The sequence below is a fragment of the Molossus molossus genome, unplaced genomic scaffold (genome assembly GCF_014108415.1).
Source record: "Molossus molossus isolate mMolMol1 unplaced genomic scaffold, mMolMol1.p scaffold_m16_p_18, whole genome shotgun sequence".
In the NCBI taxonomy this organism is placed as follows: domain Eukaryota; kingdom Metazoa; phylum Chordata; class Mammalia; order Chiroptera; family Molossidae; genus Molossus; species Molossus molossus.
Window position 1 is genome coordinate 39,254,622 of NW_023425353.1, and position 20,042 is coordinate 39,274,663.

General features: G+C 53.1%; 1 protein-coding gene across 2 annotated transcripts in view; it reads right to left on the reverse strand.

Moving 5' to 3' along the window:
- Positions 1-20,042, reverse strand: part of SH3BP5 (SH3 domain binding protein 5) — a 66,578-nt gene that overhangs the window by 3,622 nt on the left and 42,914 nt on the right. For both annotated transcript variants that reach the window (XM_036266347.1, XM_036266346.1), the window contains 4 exons: positions 8,333-8,497; positions 2,182-2,312; positions 932-974; positions 33-252 (listed from right to left, as the gene is read on the reverse strand). In XM_036266347.1, the coding sequence (XP_036122240.1) occupies positions 33-252; positions 932-974; positions 2,182-2,312; positions 8,333-8,356 (418 nt within the window). In that variant the 5' untranslated portion in view covers positions 8,357-8,497. The remainder of the gene's footprint in view (positions 1-32; positions 253-931; positions 975-2,181; positions 2,313-8,332; positions 8,498-20,042) is intronic.

A 20,042-nucleotide genomic window follows, 5' to 3' on the forward strand; every position in this document is an offset into this window, starting at 1 on the left:
CCTCCCCGCTTGCACACGAGCTCCTGACTCACCGGAAACGGCGTCTGGCTCGGGCTTGCTCCCCGACAGGTCCTCCACAGACGTACTGCTGCCCTCAGCCCCGACGCCGCAGCCCCGAGGCCCCATGGTGCTGGAGCGCCGTCGCTCGTGGATCTCGTCCGAGATCATCTCCAGGTTCTTCAGGGCCGTCTTGTACTCGCCTTTTGCCAGGGCCAGTTTGGCCTGCAGGTCGTCCACGGTCTTCTTTAGTTGCTGGTCAGGAGAACAGGAGGCTCAATAAGTGAAGGCTGCCCTGCTGGCCTTGTGATGCTTTTGAAAGACAGGTCCAAGTATGCTTTCTGCCCATGGCTCCACTCCAAAGATTTTTCCAGGACATGACTGAGGAATCTAACTCCTTTTATCACAGTTATCCATGTACCAGATGTCAAATCAGCCACCCCACCTCCAACTCCCATCTGAGTGACAAACTAAAACTGTTACCCAGAAACTACCAGTGGCAGAATAGACCCCATCAGGGAAGCAACGCTGGGTATCAAATTCACACAGATGTCCCACCTTCTAGCCACTTGGTCCCCAGCACTGCCGTTATCAAACTTGAGCTTGTATCAGAATCCCCTGGAGGGCTTGTTAAAGCTCAGATGGCTGGATTCCACTCAGTTTCTAATCAGTGGGTCTAGGGGGGGGGCTTGGGAATCTGCACTTCTAACGAGTGTCCAAGCTGATGCTGGTCCAGGAGCACACTAAGAACCACTGCCCGGTACAATGTAGAAAGTGCCTGGTGAGCAGATGTAGAGAACTTCAGAGACCACTCAAGACCATTTTGAGGAATGTCTCTCCACTCCCCTCTTGTAGTAAATGTGCTATCTGAAAGTCTATCACAGAAAGTGAGGCTTTGCAGAAAAACCCCAATAGAACCAAAGGCCACACATACCTCAAGCTGCAAGTAGTACTTTGCCTTGAGTTCAAAATAAGGCCTGTGAAAGACAGGAAGAAAGAGTGTAAGTAATATAACACAATGACCGCTAATAAACTCCATGAGGCATAGGAGGCATTAGCTACAGCTGGCCAGGTCATCCTTCCACGATTTAGTCAACTCTGATGAGGCCATGATCTGAAGGTGGTGCCCCCAATTCCAGGGCCTGATGGATCCAGATGCCAGTCAGAGCCACTGGGCTCACTCAAGATATGGGGAACCCACACGTGTACACATCCTGGAAACCCTGCGTCCCGGTTCACATTCCTCTCTGGAGAGGCTGATCAAGGCCACGCTGAGCACGCTGAGCACGCTGAGCACGCCGAGCAGTTGATGTGGCCTGGATCTCGTCTAAGGAGGTTGGTTTCCCAGGGATGATCAGCAGATGAGGCTGGAGAGGGAATGCCTCAAAACACCCTCCTCTGCTGAGGTCAACTGGGGAAGGGAGAAGCACTGGTCCTCTCCCAGTTGAACACAGAAAAGCCACCAAAAGGACGGACTCGGGTTGGTCCTCTTGGGCTCTGTCCAGGACTAGAGGTATCAGATTGTCTACAGACCCAACCAGGTCAATGGGCAAGACAGAGAACAAGAAATGCAAACATTCTTCTAGTCCCCTGGGTTCTAGGTCAGCCAGAAGACTCTAGCTCTTTTTAGCAACTCTGATGCCTCAGCAGGAAGTGCAGACCAGTGCTTTATTCTTGATCTGTTCACCTGCCATGAAGCTCCGGGTGTGTCTTTGGCTGTTGGATCTAGGCCATCCCAAGTCCTATCTCTTCTGCTTGGAGGCCCAGCAACAGTAAGGAAAGCAGGGGGCTTTTCTCCAAGTTCATTGTTGTATAAAAATATATAGGAATGACAGTGAGAAGAGTTTGGGGAAAACCTCCATTAGAACCAGCCTTGCACTGTTTCATCAGCTCTTGGTCCTCAGAGAAAATGTATTCTGCACACAGCTCATCTCCATTACACTGACAGATAAGCAGGCCCAGCCAATGTGCCATGGCATGGTTTGCTTTTGAAATTCCTTTTTCTGTGGTGGGAGCAGCCCCACCACTCCGCACCTTGACCTCTGGGGTATGGAATGTTGGCGGGCAGGGGGAACCCGCGCAGGGGGTTCTGGTGAGGCAGGTCCCTGAGGGCAAGGCACACACGGTTGAGAAGATGTGGAGAGAATCACCACGTGGCCCGGGGACCCTCACGCCCACACTCACTTGGATTTGTTGATGGCTCTCTTGAGTTTCTTCTCCAGCTGCCGCATGCGGCCCATGGCCGCGTTGTACCTGGCTGCCGTCTCCTTGTGCACCAGCTCGCTCCTTGTCTTGGTCTGCTCCGCCTCCATGACCTTCAAACAACAGCAGAGGTCAACCCAGCTAAGCCCAGAACAATCCCTTGTTAGGGTATTACTTATATCATTTTTTTTTAAATAGCCTTTTAGTAAATTAGTGAGCAGACTAAGATTAAATTAACTTCCAACTAGAATAGGATTACTTCTTCCTGTTTGCTCTTTTGGAAAAGTCTCGTCAGACAGGACTAAATAGACAAGTTGGCTGTGACAATGACCAAGAAAAAAGGAAACACAAAAATCAGAGAAAAATGTGACGCATTCTCTGATTCAGTCGATGTCCACTTCCTTCTGCTCAGGCCTCCTGGCTCTAAGTCGCCTCCTTGGGCTCCTGCTTCTACCTCGGGGCAGGGATTGATGGGCAGGCAGAGGGGCAGACGGCACCACGGGGAGCTTGGACATCAAGGAACTAGGATCCCTAGCAAAACCAGGTGTGACAGCATCAGGACAACAGGCAGCTGTGATCTCAGCGGTCTGGCCCTTTCCCAAATGTCCTGAATTAGCTGCTGGGTGCAGAAGAATCCAGGATCCAGAGGAATTGAACTACATTTAAACAGTTATCAAATCATTCATACCAGAGTTTGAGGTTCACAAAATTTTGTGACCAGGAGACCACTCAGCATTCTGATGGGAAATTCTAGTAGGAACATTTTCTTAAGCCTGTTGATTAAAATGAGTGGGAAAAAAAATGGCCCGGCCAGTGTGGCTCAGTGGATTGAGCGTCGACCCATGCACCAGGAGGTCGTCGGTTTGATTCCCGGTCAGGGCACATGCCCAGGTTGTGGTCCCGATCCCCAGTAGGGGGCGTGCAGGAGGCAGCTGATCCATGTTCTCTCTCATGGATGTTTCCATCTCTCTTCCTCTCCCTTCCTCTCTAAAATCAATAGAGAAAAATAAAATAAAAAAAAAGAAACGATCAAGAGCCCTCAGTAGCCAAAAACACAGCAGCTCAAGGGCCCATTCCCTGACACATGGCCAGTGCAGGTTCTCCCGCCTCAGCCGAAGCAAAGCATCGGAGCAGGGCCTGCCTTGAGAAAGGTGAAGGAATACATCGCAGTTCAAGCCACATAAGCAGCTCGCGGTTTCTTCCCATCTCCTGCTTACAACGCACAGTGTTACAGAGTGAACTGGGGAGACAGGAGCGAGGTTAGGCTAGTGGACTGCTCTGGGTTTCATCTGAAAGGAGCCAGAAGGCCCTCGGGGCATTGGCTCGCTCTCTCAAAGCCCCCAGGACAGTTTTAGGAAGGCACCACCATGCCTTTAACTCAAGGTTAAGAGAAGTCCACACAGGAGGCCACCAATATTCTAGCATCCTCCAGTCAGCCTGGGTCGGCCCTGGGATAGTTAATTTATGCATTTTCTTACAATAAGGATTTTTTTTTAAGCGTCAGGAATTATGGACTTAAGTGAGCATAAAAAATGACTGCAGGTCCTGTCTAGCGTATCCTCTCATGTTATCTCTGGCTTTCATTGTCCTGGAGCTATTTTACGACCCTGTAAGTTATAGAAAACTGGTAGTAACACAAATGATCCTTGTTCCTAGAAATGAAGGTGAACTGTGTCCCAGTGGAGGTGCATCTGATTACTGATGACCCTGTAAATACTGATCAGTTTTGCTCAGTTTGTAAATTTGTTTCAGCATCCCTGGTTTTCTACACAGCGTGTTTTATTGAATTCTCCTTTGAAATAGTTGTACCATCTTATTATTTCCCTCCTTAGTGAACTAAAATCTTTGACATAAGAACCCTTTATATTTATCGGAGTAATGCTTTTACCTTCTGAATCTTTTAACAAGGTGTCAGTGCTTGAACAACAGAATTAAATAGAGCCCGAGGAGGGGCCTGGGCTAAGCTAGCATGCAGTGACACGCTTGCTAGAACGACTTCTCAAGACCAAAGGGCTAAGAGCATCCTTTCTCTGCTTCTCACACCAGAGATTCCACAGAGAAATAAAACGCACTAAAAACATCCCATGCTTGGACACAGTCTTGTCTTAAATCCTAGGGTTCCAGGATTTACTGGCGTAACCTTTATGAGAACTCGAAACCCCACGCTTATCAGACAGAAGACGACACTGGGGGTGAGCTGTTCCATTAGGAAATAATTCACTGCAGGGTTGGCCTTCAAGGAGCTGTCCGAAAGCATTTCAAAGAGTCGGACTTAGAAAGGCTACGATTTGAGTTACTGCACAGAAGGGGTCCCTGCAGGAAGCAGCGTTCCCACCACTGCACACGCGCCCTCCTCTGTTTCAGCCCCCCGGCCGCAGGGGAGCGAAGGCTTTCTAAAATTAAACTCTGAACGCTCCAAGCCCTCGGAAATATTACCAGTGAGGGCTGCAGAGGCGGCTGGCACGTCGATGTCCCCTGCTTCACCCCATCAGGCCGCGCCAGCCACATCCCATCTACCCCCCCCTTATGCACACAGCCCGCGTGCTCAGAAGAGACCCCTCCAACCCTCCACTCTGCCTCCAGGGAGAAAGTCATCAAGCTTGTCGCCCTGGTGAAATCTAAGTAACCAAGGAGCCCCTCCACCTCAGGATGGATCAGGCGTGAGCCGTGAGCTGCAATGGGGGGCGGAGGAGGGATAAGGGAGGAGGGTGGCACAGGGAGGCTCTGCTATGAAAACAAGCCACGGGCAACAAAGACAAAGGGAAGCAATAATGAAGAATTTCCTTCAGGCCTCAAGGCAGCAGCAGGCTGGACTGAGCTGGGCACACACAGCTCAGACCCGAGGTGCCCACTGCCACCGCCCCAGGCCTCCCACCGCCTCTTGAAGCCCAGGCTGCAGTTCTTCCTTGCGTCTAGCCACACGCCATTGCCCATTTACCATCTCCCCCGGATGAGCACTCAGGGCCCACAGATAGTGGGCCCGGGGCAGTGCTCACATCCCACCTCCTTCCCGACCTGGAAGGCTCCCAGAGATGATTGTTCAGCATGCAGAGTCTGGGCCTCCCTCACAAAGGTCTAGAACTTTCTCCCCAGAGGGGCCCCTGTCCTGGGGATGACCCACAGGTTCTGTCTTAACTCCTGGTTGCATCTGTCCCGGCCTACAGGGTAAGAAGTCAGGCATTGCTGGTGTTCCCAAACCTGCAGACATGCACTCCTGCCCCAGCACTGACCACTGCCAGCGCCCAGCCGACGTGAGCCACCAGAGCTGGTGCTGGACGAGTCTGCTCCAGGACACCCATAGCACCAAGCCCTGGGCAGGCACGTGGGCAGCAAGCCCTGGAGGGAAAAGCATGCCAGCCGGCCTCTCCTAGGAGAGAGGAGTGGGCCCAGGAGTGACTGGCTCCCTCCCACGAGCCCCAGGGCAGGCAGGCAGCTGGGTCCCAAAGGCCCCAGAGACCCTGCTCACAGCAGCACAAAGAAGATACTCCAACAGCTGGGGCCTTCCTGCCTGGATTCTGACAGACACTGAGCAGGTGTGCCAGCCGGGCTGGGCATGGCCTCCTCGCTGCCAGCATAATGACCTGCAGTGACCAGTAGACATCCACCCAGCATGTCTCCTCTGCCTCACTGTCCAGCCTTCCCCTCTCCGAGCCCCAAGGTGTTCCGCCCTTGCTTACCTCCCCGACACCCCGCATGTAATCTCTTCTCCAACATCCCGTCTCAAAGATGAGCATCCTCCTCTCGCCAGGAAAGGCAGTTTTCCTGTTTCCTCAGAACCCTAGCTCATCCAGTTTCTGATTGCACCCCGGGCGAGGGGGCCTGAGAAGGTGGCTTCTCGCCACCATACGGGAGAGGGTGGTGCACACACACCAGGTCAGGGAAGCAGGCCTGGACAGCTCATGTGCTGTCCCAGGCCTCAGATCACACACCCAGGCGATCTGCACCTGAGACCTGGGAGGGGCAGCTGGCTGTGTCCTTCCCTCTCCGGCGCTGCCATCTCCTAAACACTTCGTGCCTCCCCCTTTCCAAGTCACATTTTCTTCCTCTGTCCGGGCTCTTCCGCAGACATCAGAAAAGCCAATCCCTCCCTCCCAGATGCCAGGCCTCCTCTCCCAGAGCGTGGAAAGCTGTCACCTCTCCATCTAGGCCGCTTCAAGGCCAAAAGAGACAGCGCTGGAGGGGGCCGCTGCTGTCCACAGCCCCAAGGTGGGCAGCAGGGGCTCCGGGCCCCGCACCCAGGAGGCCACTCTGCTGGCTGCTGCTGGCAGCTTCCGAGGCCCTCCTGGGCCCCCGCACCGGGCGAGAACTTCCTTGTCCGTCTGTGGCCTTGCATGTGGCCTAGAAGAGGACACCAGGGCTCCTGGCTCGTGTACAGTCTCCTCGCACGCTGGCTTCAGCCATGGCTCCAAGTGTGGCTGCCCAGTGTCACCATACGTCTGAGTACAAGGGGGACACTGATGGCCTCCTGCCAGGAACGTGGAGACCTGTGTTCTTCCACTGTGCCTGGGGTGGGGATCATGCAGCCCAAATCGCTGCCACTTCCTCAAGACAGCCCTGGGCCTGAGTCTGGATCTTTCTCCAGACCCTCGATTAGTACTTGCTATAGAAGGAGAGGGTGACGGCGCTCCCGTCCCCTGGAGAAACGGTTCTCGGAGTATCCAGAAGTCAGACGAGGCAGGGGACATTCTAGACCCTTCACTGTCTCTGTCAACCACTGTTCAGCAAGCTGAGTGTGCCAGGCCCACGAAGCTCTGGGAGTGGGCAGCGGGCGCTCCACTCGGGGGAATGCTACACCCAGAGGGCTGCCCCTCCATCCAACTCCGGGAGCACGGCCCTGCGGGCTGAAGTTCTCAGTGACCCAGGGATGATTGGGGAAAGCTTTGCCACCAAGTGTCTCTTGCTGGTATCAGTTTCGAATTCTCCTCCTCCCTCAGCAGTTCAAGAGCAGCATTTCAGGCCTGTGCAAGTGTGAAGGACTCTGGGAAGAGGAACAGCAGCCCCAGGTGGAAATCCTGGCCTGTGACCCCGAACACTGGCTCATCTGCAGTGGTTACCCCCAAGACCTAGAAACCTGCAGTGGCCTCAGGGAGGGCACATCAGATGGCCCTCCCAGAACCCTGAGGAGCCCTACGGAACCTGGGAGGCCCAGCGAAGTCGGGTACAGCTCCACAAAGGGCCCACTGCGCAACCCCGAGGGCACCACACGATGGAGTGAGCGGTGCTCCCCAGAGATGTGGTGGGGACACCCTGACCATCCACTCACATCCACCAGGGCCCTGGGACTGGCGGAGGGGAAAAATGCAGAAACAGGTTTTGTTCTTTTTTAAAGAGCAGATTAAGTGATTTCTGAAATGTTTTTTACTGACTAGTTTGGATGTTTGGTTGGGGTGGAGGGAGGACAACAAAGGAGGGGCGACCTTCAGCTAATTTCCTGGAAGGAGCTTCTCTAAATTTGTGCGTGTGTGTGCGTGCATGCGTGTATGCGTGTGTGGTGTGTGTGTGTGTGTGTGTGTGTCCTTTTCACATCTTCCAGGCTGTGGCTTGTAAATGTCCCAGATTTCTAGCTTTGGGTTTGCACCAGCTGACCCAGGAAAGCTGTTCCAGCCTGTGTTCGGCTCTCTGAGCAGCATGTCCACTAGGGGGCAGGAGGCCCCAGGCCCCAGGCCCAGCCAGCAGTCCCCGGCTTCAGGGGGAGGGGGAGGTAGTGCAGAGTCAACAGCTGATTTGATTCCTCAGTCACATCATTCGTGTGCCAGGCTTTCTAGTTAAGGAAGCACACGGCCATCTTTAATGATCAGGTCCCCCAGAGCTTGAACCACTGTGACAAGTGACACAGGAAAGGGGGAGGCTGCTGGCAGTAACTCCTGGCTTTTCTATTCCTGCCCTGTGACTTTGAGAGCGATTTAGGCCCGTGCCTAGAAGGCTGTTTCCTCTGCGTGGGGAAAGGGCGCACTCGGAGCTCACCAGAAGCACAGGGCAGGCCGGATCACACAGACAAGGGACAGTGCGAAGGGCGCACCCACAGCCACCCACAGGCGGGCAAGCACCCCTGAAGGGACACCCACGTGCACACGGACACTTGCAGACATGCCCGGGTGCACCCTCCCACAGGCGCACAGACTATGACTCATACCCTCTGGGTGGCGTGATTCAGCATCTCCTGCCAGGCAGAGTCGAACTGCCGCTTGTCGTCCTCCAGCAGCCGCTGCTCAGCCAACGAGATGGTTTCCTTGGCGGCGCGGAGCACCTCCGTGGCCCTCTGGAAGTCCTGCGTGGCTTTCTGCGCTTCCAGCTGAGCCTGTGGCGAAAGAACCCACGTGAGACCTCATCACACCCTCCGAAAGAAGAGTGTGCCAAGGGCCGGGACCTACCCTGTCCACTCTGGCAACAGGCCTGGCACCCGCAGGGCCTTGTAAATGCTGGTTGGGTAGGTGACCGGACAGTCTTCACAGCCCAGAACCCAACAGGCCAGATACACATGCCAACTTTCGGTCAGACAGAGATGGCAAACCAGCCCCCCAGGACAGGGGCCAACCGTGGCCTTTCGTAGAGTAGTTCTCATTTGCTGATGATGCCACGGTGGATACAGTGGTCCCTGCCCAGATCCGTGGCCCCGTGGCCCAGATGTGTGGCCCCAGGGATCACACTCCAAAGGCTTCGTTCCACAGGTGAGAATGGTAGCCTGAGGGACACAGGCCTTCCCCACGCTCAGAGCTGGTGGGACGCAGACCTGTGACCTGACACCAGGTCCTGCAAGTCACCCCCGCGCTGCCCCTCAGCCAGACAGGCCCCCACTCAATTCACACTCACTGTCGGAACATCAAGGAGAAGCCACGGCAGCCTACCACGCTGGGCTGCCACCAGCCCCAGGTAGACTTCCACATGGATTCCATGATGAAATGACAATGTGTAGAGATTCTGGGTTAAATATTAAGATTAATTTCACCTCTTTCTTTTTACTTTTTTACTGGGCTACCAGAAGGTGTAAAATGACACAGTGGACTCAGAGTCTATTTCTGTGTACAGTAGACACGCCTCCTTCGAGAGGGGACCATGTGATCACGTCAGAAATCACAGCACACCCTCAGGCCCACCCGGAACCCCCGGCCAGAGCATGGGCCAAATGGTTAACCAGATCCTTATGTACATAAACATGGGGACACCCACGGGGAAGTCCCTGGGGCTTCAAAGGGGAACAGTGGGGGCCCCCCAAATCCTCAGAGCAAGTCTCACATGACTTAGAGGAAGTCTTCGGGAACCACAGGCTGAGGACACTTTTCGAAGACGGTTATGGGAAACAAAATCAGACGCAGAACCCACCAGCCCCATCGTCCAGTGAACATGGACTGGGGACCACACTTGCCCTTCCGGGCAATGACGGTGTGGCCAGGGTGAAGCGGGCATGGAGTGGACATTCAGAAGGCTGGCACCAGGCTGTACTGAGAGTGCCCTGGGGTGGAGGGGACGTAGCAAGGAGGTGTGAGGAGAAATTACTCCCAGTAGAGGGAACTGAGGGTGGCTTCTTAAAGGAGGAAGGTCCTGAATTGAGGACTCAGACGAGGATGATTTGGAAATGGGGGTGGGGTAGCAGAGACTAAGAGGAAACAGTATTTATGAAACGTTAGAAACTGTGGGAGACTTGACAAAGAACAATGTCCAAAAGGAATCAAGAGCGAAGGCCTCCAATGAATGCCAGGCTAAAGCTTCAACCAGTGGCCCAGGGACCTGCCTACTGTGGACAACGGTGTGCCCTGGGACCACAGCCACCAGGTGTGCCTCAGGTGCGCAGTGGGGACAGGGCCTGCCCTCTGTGGAACTGGCCAACCCTCTGAGAAGTGACAGGACAGCGTGCTCTCAGCAACACAACTCCCCACTCCAGACCCCTGCCTCCAGGCCGGGCCAGGGTCCTGCGGCCCTCCAGCTGCCCAGATGTGATGCGGGGGAAGGGCGGGAGCACCGGAACCTGTCGCTGAAAAGTCGCCCCCCTCCCTACACCACAGACTTCCTACAGGCTCAAACCGACACCAGGCCACAACAATGAATCCCACCGGATCCTAACATGTTCTAAGAAGGGATTCGTATGTGTTTTTAAGGACATTTTCGTATTTTAGTTCAGCAACATTTAAGGGTAAATACACTCTCTTCCCCAGGTCTCCCTGCCTGAATCATGAAGTTTTTCTTTCCTCAGAGAAAGATGCTCTTGTGGAGGTGGTCAGGGGCCCGGCCAGCACCTCCTCACCCGCTGCCATGCGTCTGAGGAGTTCCAAATCGGGGGACCAGGTTAAGAGGGACAAGAGGAAGCCCAGGGATGGGGGTTCTTGCAGAACATGCTCTGTGTCAAGTTCCTACTGAGTTTGCCAAGTTTCCAGAGGTCCCTTCCCTCCCACACGGTGGAATCAGAAATGTGCCTGCTTGTCACATGTGACTACTACTAACATGAGGGTTTGGTTCACACTTAACCCTCAGACACTCTCCATCACTTATCTACTTAGCCATTCAAGTAAGTGCTGGGCACCTGTCCTGTGCCACTGTCCCTTCTGTCCTTGGTAACAGAGCCTTTATGTCTCAGGGGTAGGCAATGTCCCAGTTAAAGACCCCATTTCCCAGCTGTCACTATGACTAGTGCCCGTGACTTTAGCTAATGAGATATAAATGGACATTGAGTGGGACCTTCTGGGAGGGCTCCTTTGTCTTTCCACCTGGGATACGAACACAATGGCTGGTGCTTCAACCACTATTTTGGATCATGAGATAACTATCTTAAGGATGTAAAACAGTAAGTTAGGTCTCTGCCCTGGCCTGACTTTTTACATGACAGGAAAAAATAAAGTCCCACGCTTAAGCCCGTGTTGTTTGGGGGGTTATCTGTTATATTCGGCCAACTCTAACCTAAATGACAACACATCTTTCCCTCTGCACAGCTGGGCTATTCTGCAGAACTGAAGGAAGTGACTGCAGCAGCCAGTGCAGGCTGCTCAAATCCCCCTCAACCAATGAATGTTCTTTCTGGCTGTTCACAGTCTAATCTGCCATCATTAAGCCAAGGAATCAAACTTCGGGGGCTTCCTAAAGAATCCCAAAGCTCATGGCCTTAAGGCATTTTCACAAAACATTTTCTAAAACTACGTCACGAGGAAGCAGCGGGCAGGTGCACACGAGGAGGGAGCACTCTGTCGCGCCCTTACCAGCAGGACATCATCCATTCGACACTGAGGAAGTACCTCTGGAGGCCAGTCCTGGAGGGGAGACGCCCACACCGAAACCGGGGTTCCAATTTAGTCGGGAGAAGACACGTTCATTACGAATTCCAACACAAGTGACAGGTGTAAAGCGCTACGGGAACATAATGGGGCAGAGCGATGCCCAAGGTTTCCTGGGGATCCCTCACAGGAAAGGTGTGAGCCATCAGGCTCGGCCATGGGAATGCAGGTGGCATCCAGGAGTTTACCAGAGGTCAACCTGGAGACAGTTTCCAGAGCCATAGCGGACACACCACCTCAAAAATCAGAAGCCAACTTGGCAATCCCCAAAAGAGCTATCTGGTTCTCACCATGTGTGAAAGATGAGGCCTAGAAATCTCTGGTACAACCAGCACGGTTTTCATCTTCCAACCTGAACAACGGAGCCAGGCCCAGGCAGGAACGCATGACTTGTACCCACAGGCGCTCGGATCCTTAGTTCCCTGGCAGCAGAGAAGCCCAGTTGGCAAACTGAAGAGCCGGGGCTCCGCTCAGAACAGTACCAGAGAGGTCAGAGCTGCAAGATGCAACCCAGGAAAATGTAAAGATCTTCTTGACTCAGACATGAACGGCTTTCAGGGAAACAGCTCTACGGAGAGCATTCTAAAGGCTGCCCATGAATGAATGTTGTAAGTGACCTTCATTAGACACTGGCCCGGGCCAGCTGTGACCGTGAAGCACTCGGAAACACGCGGGTGTTCCACAGTCATCAACGGGGGGAGGGGAGAGAGGTCCACCTCTGTCTGGGCTGCCAGATGGGAGAGGATGCAGCCGCAGCCATCTGACTCAACTTCCACTCCTTTCCATAATCGGTCTCAGGAAGGAACATGAGCATCTGGACATTTGCGTTGGTTGCAACAAAGGCTCGACGCAGAAGGAAGTTTAAGGCCATCTTGTTCAATCCTTTCATTTTTTAAAGGACAGCCCAGAGAAGCAAGGCAACTTGCTGAATGTCACACAGCTATTTGGTGACTGGCCAGAGCCAGGAAACTAGGGCCCCTGACCTGTCGGGGGCTATTTCTGCTCTACCTGGTACTCTGGCAATGACATCATCAGTGGACAGGGGACAGCCTGCCCATCACTAACACCCAGCAGAGGAGCTGAGAGCCAGAGGCAAGATGGGGACTCACACTGTGCTGCCTCCCACCGGTGACTCGAGCAGGTGGCACTGAAGCTCGTACAGGTGTCCCTAACACACCGGCCAGTTAGCTGCAGAAACTGAAAGGGGGTGGGAGGGTCCTGTCACTTGGCTGCCAAAGCCCTGCTCTCGCTGGGGTGGCCCCAAGTCCCAGAGAGAGCCCCCAAGACGAGACAAATGGAGTGCCTAACTACTAACAGACTGTAAATATAGACACACAGGAGTGTGAAGAAAATCACAGCAGCTAGTGTTTGAGCCTTTATTCTGAGTCAGATCCTATATCTAATGTGTTCTGAGTACAGTGCCTCATTTAAATCTCAAAGTTACCCTATGAGGTCAGTGCAAACATCATCCCCGCTTTGCAGTGCAGACCAAGGCTCTGAAAGGTTCAATGCCTTGCCCAGGGTCACACAACTACCAAAGCGGGGCCAAGATTCACACCCTGACAGAGTCCTCCTTCATGCTAACGACCCTCCCTCATGCTAAACTTCTACTAACGAGCCCCTGCTGGGGCCAAACTCCTGACAAAGACGTACTGGTCAAGCTGCGTTTGGCCTCACTTCTTTACCTAACAAAGGCCACACTGGCTACGGCTAAATACACTGGGATAGAGGGGGTGCTGCAGGGAGAAGATTGGGGGGGCACAGGATGAAAGAGCTGAGCTCACTCAGGCTGAAGCCAGGGGTGCAGACAGAGGGGTCTGGAAGCTGGTCCCGAGCGCTCTGATCTTACCTTCTCCTACACCCCTCGCTGTTTCCTCGCCTGCTCTCGGGATCGCGGACCCCACTCCCAAGAGCAAGGAGGTCGGATGAGACACGGAAGCAGGGAGCAAAGTTCCTCCATCCCACTCAGGGTACAGGCCTGATGGGTGCCTTCCCCACCCCCTTCCAAATGCCTTCGGCTCCTGAAACCCGAGGGACCCTCTGGCTTATGTAGGAATGAGTGGGCTCAGCTCACATGCGCCTCCCAGTGCGTGATGGGAACAATTATGGAGCAACAAGAGGCTTCCAGAAACACCTGGACACTCGGAGCACCCCACTCCCGTGTAACGAGGACCAGAAAGCCACCAGCCTGGGGTGAAGCAGAAGCGGCCCCCCCATCCATGTCCACGTCCTCGAGGGGCGGGGAGCCCTGGGGACACAGAAGGCCTGGTGAAGTGCTCTGGCTGGGACGGCCCCCAGCCCTCAGAGGACAGGACAAGGTCCCTGCCGCACCGGGCACCACCACTGAGAACCCCTGTCCTTGCTTTAAAAAAAAAAAGAAAAGATACTATTGTGTCTTTCCCTCTTTATGGTGAATGTTGCTGCTATAAAGAACCCATCCCCCAGCGAGAAGCTCCTGAAGAAAAGTCCCAGATTCCCTTCCAAGTCATCCAGAGATCAAAGACCTCTGAAAGCATGATCCAAAACCCCCGCTGGTCTCCGTGAGGGCGGGGTGTCCGGAGTGAGCATCAAAGTGGACAAGACGCACCTGTTCCTGGTTTTATTCCCGCTTGTTTCTGTCTGTGTTCAGAACAATCCTAGGGCTCAGCACTGAGAGTCTGAGACATTCAATTCTGGAAATTTCTTATCCTTCCACACCCCTTTCAAACTGCTGTACGAGGTTAGTGAAGGGTGGCCAGAGACAGGTGCCGGCCATTTACCCCTGAGGCTGTTTTAGATACAAACATTCCCAGCAGAAGCATTTTCTAGAGAGAATTCCATTGAGCCCATTTAGTTCCTTGATCATTTTTCATATCCAGGGTTCCTCTTTTTTTTCCCCATGTTAATTAGTCCAAATTAGTTTCATTACGATCAGTGGTTTTCTATTTCAAATCAATTGGAGCCATTGAACAGTTCTATCCACATCAAACTTGACTAATTAGAGCACGTGCCATGGTGTTTTTCATTATTTCTATCAAACTCAGTCTTCCTCCACCCACTTCTCGCAGATCTAGGAATTTGTCGAACAGATGGGACATCAGTTTTTACTCAGTCCCAAATGTTACCATGTACAGTTTGAGCCATTACCAGCTAACATTAAACTGTATATGATCAAACATATTAAACAATATAAAACATTAAATAAAAGATCCATGGTGTATATTTCTCCTTAGAGAAATATGACAAAGCTCTGATAATTTTTTTAAATGTATCTTTATTGTTGAATGTATTTCAGATGTCCCCCCATTTTGCCCCCTTGACCCCCTCCTCCCCACTCTCACCCCCCTCCTGCCTTCCCCACATTATTGTCTGTCCCTTGGTCAGGCCTATATGCATATAAATTCTTTGGTTTATCTCTTCCTGCCCCAACTCCCCCCTTCCCTTTGAGGTTCATGAGTATAACAAGCAATTTGTACCTCCTAATCCCTTTCCCTTTGTCACCCAACCCCCCACAACCTCCTCCCATCTGGCAACCATCAAAAAGTTCTCTGTATCTATGCGTCTGTTTCTGTTCTGCTTGTTCATTTTATTTGTGGATTCAATTGTTGATAGATTTTAACAGGTATAATGTAGGGCCTGAAGTCCTCTGGACAGGCTACCAAATTCTTTAATGCGTTGTAATGTCAGGAGCCTCAGGGATTAGGGGAGAAAAAAGGTCAAGGTCAAGTAGTTCTGCTCTGTCCTGAGGTTGAAGATGAGCTGTTTAAAGACAATAATTAAATTCTGTTAAGCAATGTTACCCCAATAACTCCAATAAAAAGGAAAAAAATTAAAAAGCCATTATCTGCTTCCAAATAACACAGCTGCACGTAAGAAGGGAGAGCTGGGAGGGGTGAGGGGCGAAGAGGGAAAAGGGTGGGCTGAGGGCTAGTCAGTGCAGAAGCTGGATGAAGAGGCTCCATTATACTATTCTCTCTCTTTTGTATAAATTTTATATTTTCCCTAATATAAAGGGGGGGGGGGACTGATCATTTGCAAGTACCTATGATTCTCTCCAGCGGCACCATCAGATACAGCAGCCACTAGCTATGTGGGCCTGTTTACATTTAAATTAACCAGAATCAAATAAATTTCAGTTTCTCGGTCACACCAGCCACCTTCCAAAGGCTCAGCAGCCACACGTGGCTAGTGGCTCCCACGCGGGACAGACGTAAAACACCCGGACCACAGGAAGCTCTGGCTGGCCGAGAGCCTGCGCAGACACTGAAAGGGAGGTGGGGGAGGGCTCAGCTGTCATCCACAATCCGTGTGTTCATAGGCGGCGGCAGCAGTCCTGCTCTGTTATAAATACTCACACATTTAAAAGTCCATAATAAAGGAGCCTTGAGGGTAACTTGTAGCGAGACTGTGGTGTGGGGAAGGCCCAGCCACCTCAGGCTGTGCGCCCTGGTTTCTGGCAGGAGGATCCCCAGTCCCCACAGTCCTCCAGGGCTTCAGCCTCACCAGGGCGGGTCTGACGCAAAGGTTTCAGTTGGGGGCTCCACGGGAGGTTCCTCCAAGGTCAAGTCCACCTTTGCTGGTCTGTGCTGGGCACGGGCCTGCCACTCACCTCTGGGCACAGGCATGCCCAGCCCACCACACCAAAGGCTTCCATCTACTCACGTGGCACTTGTGCCTCTGCCTGGGTTGGCACCATTGTCTCCCTAAAAACTACCCATTCAGCCTAAAGCTGCTGCCAAGAGGAGGTCCCAGGCTTGCACTTCCCCAGGGCAGAGGGGGCTACTCAGCCCAAATCAGCATATGTCAGTGTTGGTCAGCCAGCAGCTGGCCCAACCCCTTCACACAATCGTACCCCCTTTGCAATCACTGGAGGCTTACACAGCCTGACAGTTACACACAGGGGTGTCTCTGGGAGCAGCACAGCCCGTGTGGCCCCCAAGTCCAATCCTTCCTGTTGCTGCAGGGACAAGACAGATGTCCCAGGCTTTTCCCACCCACTCCAGCGAGCAGGGCGCATCCCTTCCTCTCGCCATCCTCGGCCCCCTCTGGCTCTGGCTGGGCAGCATTCCACGCAGCACATCTACAAACTGGTAAGAGCCTGGGGCCAGGCTTGGGGGCCAGGCTTGAGGCCGAGGCCCGAGGCCCGAGGCAGTAACAGCAGCCACAGTGAAGGCCCGGAGCCATCACCATACCCAGGCCCCTGGCCCACAGCGTCTTTGGGCTCAAGAAGGTGGAAACAATGTAAAGTAACCATTTTATCGTGTAGATGAGAATCCTAGAGCCAAACAAGTAAAATGACTGCTAAAGGGACAAGCCTGGGTCTCCACCAGCCCCAGTCCAGGCCACTTTCCCTTCGGGCCTGCCAGGCTCAGCCCCCTGCAGACCTCTCACCCTCTCTGACCCTCGCACACGACACACACTCCGTCTCAGCTCAGCAGGCTGCACCTTCCTCTGCAAGTCCCCCGACACGGACTCCCATCTCCCCCCCCAGTCCCCACAATGTCACTCCCAGGACGCAGGAAGCATCAGCGTCTCCCGTCCCGAGGTCAGAAAGACACAAACGCACGCCAATCGGGGAAGCCATCTCACCCCTCCCTGAGATGCACAGTGCGGACCCCGCTGACGACAGGCGGCCTGATCATGACCTGACGCGTCAAGGGAGTCGAGTGGTGCTCCAAGCACAGGCAGGGGGACAGTGGGAAGAATCCACGTGCTCCATAATCATGCCTCCTGACAGCCCTTCCCAGCTAACGAGCCGCTGCTGGTCTCCCACGAGGAGGACGGACGCAGGCGCGGAGGTGGGTGCATAGAAACTGGGATGCCAGAGCTGGAAACAGCACCTCCCTCCTCTCAGCCGCAGCGGGCAGTCGAGGACCTGAAGGCATGAGATGCCACTGACAACGCTCGGCTCCCCTCCTCTCACCCCCTAGTTCTTTCCTTCCTCTCCAGAGGAGCCCAGTGCCCGGTTGGCCCGCACCCTGGCCCTGCCCTGGAGGCACCTGGGGCCTGTGAGCTGAGCCGCCAACATTTCCAGAGAGCTGGCCCCGCCAAGGCCATGTGGACAAAACGGCCTCCTTTCGAGGACCCCGACTCTCCGCGTACCACAGGGCTGACAAAGGAGACCTTCCAGCGCTCTGCACAGACTGGCACTGACTGACCAGGACAGCTGGTCATGTGAAGCAGCACACTGCATCCGAGGAAGCCGGCATCTTCCTGGCACCGACAATGACCATTGTCTTGGGTCTACAACCTTGAGCAAGGCACTGGCCTGCTCAGCGTGGAATGCCAAGGCCTCCGTTCACTGCCAGGGAGCCTCGGTTCCAACGGGAAGACACATCATCACAGCAGGTCTCACAAGGCCATATCCAGCACACGGTGTCCGGCTTCAACGTGGGCAAGCAGTCTGTCGGGGGCGGGTTCACCACCAGGCTATTTTGCTTTTGCTATCATCTTTATTGTTGTATATGTCTGCAAATTTTTCATAATAGCCCTGGCCAGTTTGGCTCAGTGGTTGGAGTGTCCGCCTGCAGACCAGAGAGTCCTAGGTTCGGTTCCCGCCAGGGGCACATACCAAAAAAAAAAAAAAAAATTTTTTTCATAATAAACTTTTACAAGATTCCTCCTGGATACACTTTTTTTTTTTTTTTTTTTTAATTTTTTGATTTGAGAGAAAGGGAAGAGAGACACCGATATGTTGTCATCCCACTTACTCACGCATTCATTGGTTGGTGCTGGTGTATGCCCCTGAGGCAGGCCAGTGAGCAGGACAAGCAGAATGGGGAACTGAGACAGTTCAACAGCTCGCAGCCATCTACTAAATCCTGTCTTCCCTAAGCCAGGGACACCGAGTAAATGGTTTGCACTTCTCCTCCCCAAGCAGAGAGTAAGCAGCTTAAATCACCCTACTCAGGGAGACAGAGCAGAAATCCAATTAGTGCCATTTGCCAACCACACCCAAGGACAGGTCAAGAAAACAAACCTCGCCCTGGCCAGTTTGGCTCAGCAGTTACAGTGTTGGCCTGCGGTCCAGAAAGACCCGGGTTCAGTTCCAGCCAAGGGCACGTACCTCGGCTGCAGTTTGTCCCCGGTGCTGGTTGGGTCATGCAGGTGGCAACCACTCGATGTGTCCCTTTCACATCGATGTTTCTCTCTCTCTCTCTCTCCCTCCCACTCTATCTGAACAAAAAATGGAAAAAAATGTCCTCCGGTGAGGATAAAAAAAAACACCTCATTTTGGTACATCAGCATAAAGCTGGTGAACATTCTGTTAAGATCCTCCCCTAAGACCTCCCCTAAACACACAGTATTTGAAACCCCTCAAAATGGCCCTGGCCAGTTTGATTCAGTGGTTAGAGTATCGTCCCGAGGCCCAATAAGTCATGGGTTCAATTCTGATCAAGGGCATGTACCTCGGTTACAGTTCTTCCCCGGCCCTGGTCGGGATCATGTTCCCTGGTCGGGAACAACCAGTCAATGTTTCTCCCTCCCTTCCTCCCTCCCACTCTATCTGAAGATAAATAGAAAAATGTCCTCGGCTGAGGATTAAAAATAAATAAAAATAAAATAAAACCCCTCAAAATGTAGGTTCAGTGCACGCCCACACCTCTCCCTGCCATTACCCCACAGGCGTGCATCTCCTAAACTCTAAGCACCCCCCCCCCCCAAGCTTGCAACCAAGGCAGCAATAGGCAGGGGCAGTCTGTCCCAGACAAATCCCCTGAACCTCTCCCCAAGGCCCCCTTTGCTCTGACTTCTTAGTGACAGCCTAGGCTCATTGTCCCAGCCCTTTCTGGTTTCACTGTCCCCGGCTTTAATGACATCCTCTAAAATTCACCTGGACTCGTGTTGTGACCCTTTTCCTGCATGAAGTCAGGAACCCACAGATGACCGGCTGGCCCTAGACAGATTTGCCAAGAGCCAGGTCCCCTTTGCGGTAACACCCTGACCGGGGATCAAACCCACAACCTTGGCGTTTCAGGATGACGCCCTAACCAACTGAGCCACCGGGTCAGTTCATGCACTTCTTTTTTTTTATCCTCACCCGAGGACATTTTTTCCATTTTTTGTTCAGATAGAGCGGGAGGGAGAGAGAGGAAGAGTGAGAGAGAAACATCGATGTGAAGGGACACATCGAGTGGCTGCCACCCGCACGACCAACCAGGACCGGGGACAAACTGCAACCGAGGTACGTGCCCTTAGCGGGAACCGAACCCGGGTCTCTCCGGACCGCAGGCCGACACTCCAACCGCTGCACCAAACCGGGCAGGGCCATGCACTTCTTTATCAGCTATCACTTTGCTATTTATCTATTGCATAGCTGTTTCCTCAAACTCAAACCTGTGTCACTGGGTTGAGCAGTAGCATAATAGGAGGGTTAAGGGACGGTCTGAACTATTTTTCAACTCAAAATGGAGCAGCAGTTTCCAATCAAAGGCGATCTTAAACACACATTTTTTAAACAGCTGGAGGCATTTGAAAAAAGACTGGTTACTAGATGATATAAAAGGAACTATTAATTTTGTTAGTTGTGAAAATGTGCCCTTTTCAAAGGTTCTTATCTGTTAGAAATAAATACTAAAGTATTTATGGATGAAGTGATATGAT